General features: G+C 40.5%; 1 protein-coding gene across 1 annotated transcript; it reads left to right on the top strand.

Moving 5' to 3' along the window:
- Nucleotides 1-4,097: 4,097 nt before the first annotated feature.
- On the top strand, nucleotides 4,098-5,003 carry LOC147635007 (G-type lectin S-receptor-like serine/threonine-protein kinase At5g24080). The gene has a single exon (XM_086803337.1). It carries the CDS (start codon nucleotides 4,098-4,100, stop codon nucleotides 5,001-5,003), a length of 906 nt encoding a protein of 301 aa, XP_086659463.1.
- The last annotated feature ends 5,853 nt before the right edge of the window (nucleotides 5,004-10,856 follow it).

Genomic DNA, 10,856 nt, shown 5'->3' with positions numbered 1-10,856 from the left:
ATTATGTGGGGATTCAGTTAATGGAGCGCAATGCTGTCAGGGGACCCAATATAGATTAGGTTTCAGCCTTTTTTTAAGGCTGATTTGCAATCATCGTTTGAGATGTCGGATTTGAGACCCTTGCATTATTATTTGGGGATTCAGTTAATGGAGCGCAATGATGTCATTGTTATGCTGCAGTCTAAATATATACAGAAGCTATTGAAGAGGTTTAATCTTAAAGACTATAAACCTTTGGCTACACCTATAGAGATAGGTACTCGACTTAGTCTTCAAGATGCAAGAGACTCTTTTGATGCTAGTTTGTATCAGCAGGTTGTTGGATCCCTTCTTTATGTATGCAACACAAGGCTAGATACACAGTATGCGGTCTCACAGTTGAGACGATTTATGCATAGCCCAGGTACAAAGCATTGGTAGGCTGTCAAGCGGGTTTTTCGCTATTTTCAGGGCACTCAGTACTTTGGATTCTTTTATCCAAAGGGGGGTGAGTCACAGCTGCATGCTTTTAGTGATTTAGATTGGGTTGGATGTCATGACACACGAGCGTCCCCTAGTGGGTTTTGCTTTTGCCTTGGTGATTCATGTATATTATGGCTCAGCAAGAAGCAGCCTATAGTGGCCACTTCAAGATGTGAGGCTGAGTAAAGGGCAGCTTTTATAGCTACAGTTGAGTGTGTGTGGCTTAGACGTCTTATGGCTGATTTGGGTGTTAGATAGATGTCTAGCACTACGATTTTCACTCACAGCCAAAGTGCATTAGCAGTTGTGAGGAACCTAGTGTTTCATGCTCGCACTAAGCACATTGAGGTGGTGCATTACCACTTTGTTAGGGAAAGACTCTTTGTAGCAGAGATCAGCTTGGTCTATGTGCCTACACATGACAACATGGCAGATTTATTCACGAAGGCGCTTCCTCGTGTGAAAAGTTTGAAGCTTGTCCTAAAGCTTTGGGATTACTATCCTTTCAGGATCGATCAGCCATACCATGTACATGTTCACATTATAACTCCAGAGGGAATTTGTAGCATTATATGGTAGTGATATGTGTGAACACACTTAGGACTGTCAGGGCACTTTTTCCCTTACTAGGAGGTTTTTTCCCCCGTACGTATGTACACCCTCTTATCTACTCATTTTTGGGTGTGTACGTATCTTTTTTATTTGGCACACATTTGGTCATTCTAATCTAGTGAGTTTGTGTGCTCTCAAGCTTCTCTATCTTGTGTGTGTGCATTGTTACAACCCTAACCCTAATTCCAACACATACTCTATGTTGGCCTCGGGTACTTCAACATCTTGTTCACCATCTTGAGGACTCTAACATCATCAACATTATTGTTAAAGTGTACGTCCACCATGATGAAAGGGAATCAAAGGAAAGGGTGCCAAAAAAGAGTGTTCCTGTGTGAAAAGCGGGAAAACAAGGATATACATTCGTGCTTTCATAATGTAGCAGGCTGGTCCAAAACCCTTGGAGGCTCCTCTCCAAATAGTCTTCACAAGATCTTTCACTTCGATAAGAAAGAAGGAGGAGGAAGCTTGAATTTATAGGGAGGAAAAGTTGAATGCAAGGCGTGCTTTTCGAGTTTTGTTTTTTTACAAACAAAAACAATATATAAAAGAGAGAAAGTTTTTTATAAAATCTTTGATGTGTGCTTTTTAGCAAGTGTCAAAATAACACTTTCTTGTAAAACCCAAAAGCTTGTGGAGAGAAAGTTTTTTATAAAATCTTTGATGTGTGCTTTTTAGCAAGTGTTAAAATAACACTTTCTTGTAAAACCCAAAAGCTTGTGGATTTCTCCAAACAAAATTGGTTGCTTGCATTTTTTTTAAATCACTCACCATTATTTTATAATTAAAAAATCCATGTTTAATATTTGCCAAGGGTGTACTAATCTTTTAAAAAACATCTTAGTTTTGTAATATCAAAACGGGTTGCTTTCTTTTTTTTAAAAAAGGTGTATGTCTCTTTTTTTTAAAAAATTTGACAATATTATTTTTTAATGTCACATGCCGACCTTATGTTTTTTCCTCTTGGGTAAACTGACAAGTTGCTTTTCTAGAAACGACACATGCTTTTCTCATTTGAGAAAAGCAATGCTATTTGTTTTTAGAAAATCTGATGGCTTAGCTTTTTTTTTCTCTCTGCGCATGTGTGGCCTGCTATGTAGACTATTTGATTTGCCCCTATGGTGTTGATGTTTTGCTCGCACGTGGACACAACGAATTCTATGGTCAAGTGATTGCTAGCTGGGTGCACATAGGTAACTTTTCTATAGTGTATCACTCATAGCTTGCCTAGTAGCCATTCCTTGGGTCTTGTTAGGGCATCGATTCTACCCATATGGGCCAGCGCAAATAATAGGTCAGGTTGGCCAGTAATGTGTAGTAATACACAATGTCCTAACTCATAGGTATGTCACTTGTAGAAAAAAAACATGCATGATAAAATCACAATGGAAAAAATCTACATCTTCCATAGAGTATAAATTAATCCCAAAAACGATAACCATTAAGGATGTAAGATGGAAAAGGGGAATACATGAATTCAATGCAAACCGTGGGAAAAGTGGGGTAACACTTACAAGTCTTGGCTCCATGCATCCTTACATCACTTGTATCAGTTTAAGGCAAGCTCTGATACCAAGTGTCAAGGGTTTCTCTCGCGACCAAAATCTTCTTGTATCCCCTAAACACAAAATCTTCTCGTATCCCCTAATCTAAATTAGTCTCGGCAAGCTCATGCTCACCACTAAACTATAGATCTGGGAACACTAGATCAACCGCCGCGAGCATAAAGTTCAAGGTCTTCTATAGAGCAAACCATACTGAATAGGCCCTAGTGTCCCATTCCACCATAGCCCATCTCCAGGGACCGTCGGTAGGCCGTCTACATCCTATGAAGTGGCAGAAGTCGGTTAGCACTCTTGTGGTCCAGGTATTTACCATCATAGAATGAAACATACAACTCCACACATAACCCCTACTTATATAGCTTTTTCCAGAAAAACGTTATACTTATGGGATTATTATTTATGAGTCACTTATTATGACTTATTGGCATTGACCCTTATAATAATGAACTTCCTTTCCTAATCCTTGGCCCCCTAATCCCAAGATTAGGGACCGCATGGTTAGCATTAGGTATGTAACATGGTGGTTCTTAACCTTGTCTCTTTTCTTGTAGTAGGTAGTGGGGCCAACTTAATGGCTTTTGCAAGTGTACGTGGTTCTTGAGCTGTAACATCACACCCTATGGAATGTCTCGTAAGGCATGCGAGAAGCGGTACATTTGGTCCTCTTCAACACAGATCAAAAGGAAACTATAAAGAAAGTTTACGAAAATGGAGAACGGAATCATTTACAGACTCATTCCCATGCTGCCCATGGAGCTCTCCCCGTTAACGTGGCTGGGTGTAGATGTGTTGAGTGGGAGTAAACTGTTGTTTGTAGAAGCAAATACCTCATGTACGGCCACGAAAAGATTGGATGCAAACAGCCACGATGCCCGAACCAAAAGAGGGCCAAGCCATGAAGCCAGTGTGCAGCAATGCTCAATTGAAGGGGTGGAAGGAGTGTACAATTTAAACCTCTCTCTTTCACCAACTTGTGATGACATTGAAGGAGTGTGATTTAAACCTGGATCCTTTTCTCAATCGCAAGCTTTTCTTCATTTGCATCATTGCTTTGGAATTTTTTTGCTTTCCGGGCCTCCCTTGGCATCTGTAAGCATGTTGTCCCCCCCAGAAACGCCGTTTGATTTAAAAAGAAAAGGGGGGTGAGACAAACTCAAGCGGTGAAACTGGTATGGTGAAGTTAAAGCAGTGGTATGGTGAAGTTAAAGCAGATTGTGTGCAGGGAATTCATGGGAAAATGACACTGGCCAATGGCCTCGTGTGAAAGGGCCCTTCTGTCCGTGAGGGCCACACATATTTGGTCTGATATATATTTTGAAAACGGTTGCTTTTGACAAACTATGATGAGGACCTTGGCATCCATCGCAGGCTCCCATCGCCGTAGAAGAGGTGAAAATCGATTATAAAAGACATTATGAGCTTGGTGATGCGTAGTAGATACCGTTTTCTCTCTACATCATGGCAGCAGCTACTTGCGGCCGCCTGCTCTTGCTCTTCCTTCTGTCTCAGTCTGTTTCATTTGCAGCTTCCAGTTCCCTGTATAGTCTCAGCCTCACCTCAACGCTCGCAGGCAAGGATACCCTGGTGTCTCGGAACGGACTGTTTGCCCTGGGCTTTGCCGAGGTGGGCGGCGGCGCGGGCACCAGCTCGTTTTACCTCGCCATCTGGTACCAGAGCGTCGGACCATCGGCGGACGGCCTGGTGTGGACGGCCACCACACGCTCTTATGTAGCTAGTGATGCCCTCCTGCAGCTGGACGCTTCAGGAGACCTCATCCTCTTCGTCTCCCAAGACACCAACCTTGCTATCACTTGGGCCACCCAGACACAGCACATGGGCGTTTCCTACGCAAATCTCACAGACGCAGGAAACCTTGTCCTCTACAACGCAAACTCGCAGCCCATTTGGCAGTCTTTCCAGCACCCCACCAATACACTCCTGCCGAGCCAGTTCTTGTACACGGACAATGTCCTGCAGAGTTGGGCGGCGCCCACGAACCCTTTCCCCGGCCCATTTCAGCTCATCCTGCAAGAAGATGAGAACCTAGTTGTATACAAAGGCACCGTCGACCAGCAAATCCCATGCTGGGCCAGTGGCACCCAACGCAGCGGTGGGCTCGCTCCAGGCCCTGTCTATGCCGAGCTTAATTCACAGGGCTCCTTCTTAATCCATCTTTCTGATAATCGTGAGGAATCTTTGGTACTGTACAATAGCTCGGATTATGGCAACGCTAGGAGATTAACTCTTGATTCGGATGGTTTTCTTCGCCTCTACACCTGGAATGGTGCTAACACCAGCACATGGCAAACTGTGTGGAGCACCAGCATGTCCGTCAGCTGTTATTCGCCCTCGCCATCAGTCTAGCGCCCTTATCTCCATCTCCCATCACGAGTGCAAGGTCATCCTCTCCATCTCTAGTTCCAACAGCGCCAAGTGCAAAGGCACCTCCTTCTACTTGCCTCCATCCCCACCTCTTGTGAATGTTGCGTCGTTAATAAGCTACGTATCCCTTTGTCCCCGTCGTGAATGTTGCGTCATTAATAAGCTACGTATCCATTCCCTTTCGCTATATGTGAGTGGGTGTCTAAAGGTGTCTAATGTCATAAATTCCTATCTTAGTACTACCTAAATTTCTTTGCTCAAAACCTTTATACCCTTTCTCGTCTAGAATGTGAAATTCAACAATCATTAATAGAGTCTATTTATGACCAAGAGAGAGAGAGAGATGTTGTGAATGACAAGTTCAAAAAGTGCCTAGAACCTATGTGGGTGTTTATTTATAACATGGGACACAAGCTTATGCCAAAGAATAAAACCTCTTACTATGAAGCTCAGAACGAGTAGATTCAATCCAATCTAAGCATGAGGCATACACCTAAGTTCTTGGCCATTCAAGCGAGGTACTTCTCAAGTTTCTCAACTGCTTCCATGCTTTATATTAGAGGTGAACCCTTTGATGAACCTACATGGGGGAAGTAAAAAAGTAGCCTCTAGAAACATGTGATAAACAATTAAACATCACACCTTAGGTGTGTGCCATTAGCTATGGTATGCACACACTACATGCAAAATGTGGCATCAACATACTTCAAGAAGCTTTCATAAATAAGCTAACATATACGAACTCTACACGTGAGATGTGGCCTAGCCATGGCTCATAAGCTTTCATGAGCATGTTTGCACATTGACAGCCTACACGAAATGTGTGAGACATCCATGATGGCTCATAACGTATGCTATGGCCACCATGGGTCATGAGTTTCTAGGAACGTGCTAGCACCTAGCATGTAGAAACTCAATATCTCTTCCCCCAAGAAATATCAGAGCTCCCCCAGATCCTTCATCTCAAACTTCTGTCTAAGCAAGATCTTTACATCCAAGATCTCTGCATCATGGTCCCCCCGTAATGATCAGGTCATCTACATAGATGACAACAAGCACAACCCCTCTATCACTGTGTCTCACATACAGCGAGAAATTTGCATTGGCTCCATGAAAGCCAATAGTGACAAGATATTCAAAAATCTTGTCAGACCATGCTCTTGGTGCTTGTTTTAAGCCATACAAGGCTTTCTTCAACCTGCACACATGCTTGGGGTGACTCACATCCTCATAACTAGGTGGCTGTAGCATATACACCTCTTCGTGCAAATCCCCATGCAAGAATGCATTCTTTACATCCATCTGATGTAAAGACCATTGCTTTGACACAGCCACTGCTATCACAACTCTCACTATTGCCATCTTGGCAACTGGGCTCAAAGTTTCCTCATAATCAATGCCAAATGTCTCCGCATATCCTTTGGCTACCAATCTAGCCTTGTACCTACTTATGCTTCCATCACCACTTGCATCCAATGGCTTTCTTGCCTTCAGGCAATTGCACTAAATCCCAAGTAACACCATATTAGTGAATTTGGGAATTTCCCAATTCCCATTTTTGAATACTTAAAAAAGGGGACATGGATAACATGTTTGTTTCTCAAAACCCTATCATATGACCTATCGTTGGAAAGCGCTTAAAAAATGGAATCTAAAGAGCTATAAAGCGTTCATTTTGGATTAGTGGTGTTCAAGTTATGGTTAATCCAAACTTTTGACCACGTGTCCCAAACTTGTGGGAAATTCCCATATTCCCCAATATGGTGTTAAGTCTCATTTCTATGTAGTGCATCCATCTCCTCATCCATTAGAAGAACTCGGAGCTCATTTTGGGACCCTGTAAGAAATTCACTATTTTCTTATTTATCTTGCTCTTAAACTACGTAAAATAGTCACAACAAGTCCAAAACCATCAGTTTGAGGCAATAAATATACTGTTGCTCTCACAAACAACGAGGACTTATCATTAAAAGCTTTGAGAAGATACCTTTTTCATAGGTTTGGCTCACACGTATGAACGATGCTTTTGTTAGTATTACATAACTAATCTCTTTCATTTCGAATTTAGAAATGTTTAGCGCCTTCTTCAACTCTCAAACAAAATAATATATAGTAAGAAAGAATACATCGCATTGTTGCGAAACATGGCTGAAGGAGAAACTAGTAGGAAATGACTTCATCATTTCCATGTCGACCTGGAACAATAGTATGCACCGATATTGAAGCGCCAAAAGAGTTTGCATCTATGCACTGAGCAAAGAGATATGTTGCGGAAAGGAGGTTTGTAGCATATAGACTTGTGGTGTGACGGAGGCATCTATCCAACATGCATCATTAGAAATTCAACACCTCCATTCTCTAATCCAACAACTCTATTGAAGTTTATAGGCAATGGAGTAAATGGATTGTATGGATACGTCTCAGCTCAATGTGCTAATGCAAATATGTACAAGAATTTATATCTACGAGAGGAGGCAAGCAAAAGGCAAGATAAGATAGAGTGTGTGGCATTGAAGCAACTTCTAGAAAATGAGAAGGAAGAATATAAAAAGACAAAGGCAATGCTACTCAAAGCGAGGAGAAAAGGCACTGTATTAGGAGAGAGACTACGGAATAGAAAAATTAAGAACATTGTAGAGTTGAAGGCTGGCTCTGGAGGATGTAAGCACAGAATTCAAAAATTAAGAACATTGTAGAGTTGAAGGTTGGCTCTGGAGGATGTAAGCGCAGAATTCAAAAAGCAAGGTATGACGATATCTTATTGTTAACTTCCATTAATGAGCATCCAAATTGTTTAAACGAATGAAGAAGTTCCAAAAAATTTCAATGTAAAATCAATGAACTTTTAGGTGAGTTATAATTGTCTCATTGTATAATTGTAGATGCGTTTCTTTCTTGTTGTGGGAAAATTTTAAGGCTTGGTGAAGTAAATGAAAATTCCAATCTTGTTTCAGTGAAGCAAATAAAAGGTTTAGTCTCTCTAAAGTTGTCGTGCAGAGCTTGATAGATGAAAAAAAGTTCAAAAGGGTGAAACTTGATGCTGTCGAAAAGTTTAGATCAGAAAGTAGAGTTGATGTCGAAAAAATTCAAGAAGCCCTAGATATGAGTGGGGTGAGTAGAAAAGGATATGCTTCAATCTTTAACATCGTTTCTTCTACTCTCAAAGATCATCGGATAAAACGTGTATTGTTACCTACCCCAGCAGCAGTGTGGCGCCAAAGAGGTCTTCTAAATCAGGAAATAGATGACTTCATTGGACAATATTTACATATCAAAAATGTATATGAAGGGGCCAAAGGAAGGACTATATACCTTTGAATAATATTTTTGTGGAGCTGCAACAATTACAGAGAAGAATGGTAGAGTTTTATAACATCACACTTGAGGAATGTAAAGGAGTTTTAAAGTTTGTTGTTAAGCTTGACGAATGTGAAATTGTAAAGGAAAAGAAGATAGAAAGAGTGACTATTACCTTGATGAATCGGGCACTTGATCCATCAATCACAAAGACCAGTTCAAAGTACTTTAGCGTTCAATCAGAAAAACATGTATGGTGGTTGGGATCATTTGAGGTATGGATTTTCTTATTTTGGTGTTAGTATTTGTTGAATATACATGTATATTTTTTAATAAACTTCTACCATATATCATTCTATTGTAATGGCAGGTGAAGACAGAGGACCATGAAACACTTAACTTGGTTTTTCACCAGACAGATATACCCTCAACTGTAAGGAGTCAAATTTTAGGGGGTCATCTTCATGTTCCAGGCAAAGGTGATTTTGAAGTAGAATGGCATATGGCAGGTGATCTTAAGACATTAAAGTGTATGTACAATAAATATCAGTAAAGAGGGTAACTCCAAATCTCCTTGCTTGTATTGTAAACAACCAGCCCATGTCTTGGATTTCAAATGGTGGAAAAGAGCACCCAATAGGGACAAGGAAGATCCAAATTTTAAAGCAGTTCTTGATATTCCATTATGCAATGTTCACATTTGCACATTGCATGCATTGTGTAGAATTATTGAGAAACTTGTTTTTCTATGTATTGGATTTTCCTGGAAACTTCGGCCTGAGGTGAAAAGAAAAGAGGCAATACAATCATTGGAAGCGGTATTATCAGAAATTGGTCTACAAGGTGGAGATGTTCATATAACAAAAGATCTTTAGAAATCTACAAATGGTAAAGAGATACCTATCAAGCCATCCATTGGTGGAGTAAAGGCCCGAAGGTTTTTATCACGCCCACAAAATACAACAAGAAAAGGGGGTAGACAATCATAATATGTATCCAGAATAAAATACAATGTGTGGAAGCAAGTCCACAATGCAGTAAAAGATCATCAGGCAGATAGGATGGCACGAGATGTGAAGGCTGAGGTGTGGAAATCATTAGACAATCTATTTGTTTATTGTGACAAAGTTTCTTGGAACAAAAATGATCAACAGGCATTTGAGAAAGAGGTTAAGAATTTTGGAAAGGCAATGAAGGAAGCATGGACAACCTGCAACATAACCCATTACATGGTGACAACACTAACTTCCACCCAATTGTTCAATTTTGAGAACAAAATGATTTGTATTTTCTGTGTTTTCTAATGCTAGACTCTTTCTGTGTCCAAACAACATATTATCTACAACCATCTTCCATTCTTTGTAAAAAAGTATGGATGCCCTGCAATCTGGTCTACACAAGGAATGGAAAAATCACACTACATGGCCCGTAATGCTTTCTTTAGACATACACAACATTTTGGAGGAAAACAAAAAGGCAACAGCTTAAAGGAAGTGTTTCAATGGTTTTATCGAGGCGTACTTAAAAAGATCAAAACAAAGAGAAAGGTCAATGCATCTCAAGTCAAGATAGCCTTTCAAGTAGCTCAGAAGCAGAGAAGACAGAAAATTTTAGAGAGTTCGAATGCAGCAGAGAGACATGCTGAATGGAGAAAATCAAGGATCTTTGTAGATCACAAATGGGTGGATAGAATACAAGTGTAAATATTGTGTATCTCATAATCTCATAATTGAAAACACTTCTCAAAATTTGATGCATAGAAATACAAAATGTGTGTTTACAATTCCTTTGTGGTGGATGCAGAAGAATACAAGTGTAAAAATTGTGTACCGCATAATTGAAAACTGTTCTCAAATTTTGATGCATAGAAAATACAGAATACAAAAGATATAGCAGAAATAAATTGTTGTTCTAAAGCTAAATATACAATGACAATTATCTTATAGCTAATGGCCTTAGGGTTTCTCCCAAGGTCTACAAATGGGAACCCTCCCTTTCACTTTACTTGGAGACTTCTTTTTCTTCAATGACACCACAGTGCTCTGAGATCTTCCTTGTTCTGGTGAGGTTGGTTCTCGAGCACTTTCTCCTTCCTCCAATTTCTTTGGTGATCCCAATAGTGCTGGCTCTCGATTTCATATAAGTTTGTGGTTGCCATAAGGCTCGAGACTGAGAGGATTCTTTACACCAGCAGCGAGCACATAGGCAGTATATGATAAAAAATATCCTGCTCTAGAGCACTGTTTTCCGGAACAATAACCAAAAGTATGTAAGGCAGACCTCTTCTCTATCAATATCACTTTGTCTGAATACCATGAAAGGGAATGGCCACCCAGGGCCTCTGACACATACACTTGAAAAAAAGAATTATTGCTTCCCCATTGTTGCTCATTGTCCCATGGTATATTAACAATTTGGCATTACATAAGTCTGCAAGGAAATGGGAAAGACTTGATAGTTTACCCAAGCCAGCAACTCTGCTTCCTTTGGACCTCAAGAGGAAGGTTTCATCTTCAATATCTAACTGCATGTAGACAA

Source organism: Cibotium barometz, chromosome 10, assembly GCF_041138505.1.
Source record: "Cibotium barometz isolate CiBa-2024 chromosome 10, ASM4113850v1, whole genome shotgun sequence".
NCBI lineage: Eukaryota > Viridiplantae > Streptophyta > Polypodiopsida > Cyatheales > Cibotiaceae > Cibotium > Cibotium barometz.
The sequence above is the reverse complement of the archived record's forward strand: the minus strand, read 5'-3'. Positions and strand labels throughout refer to the sequence as shown.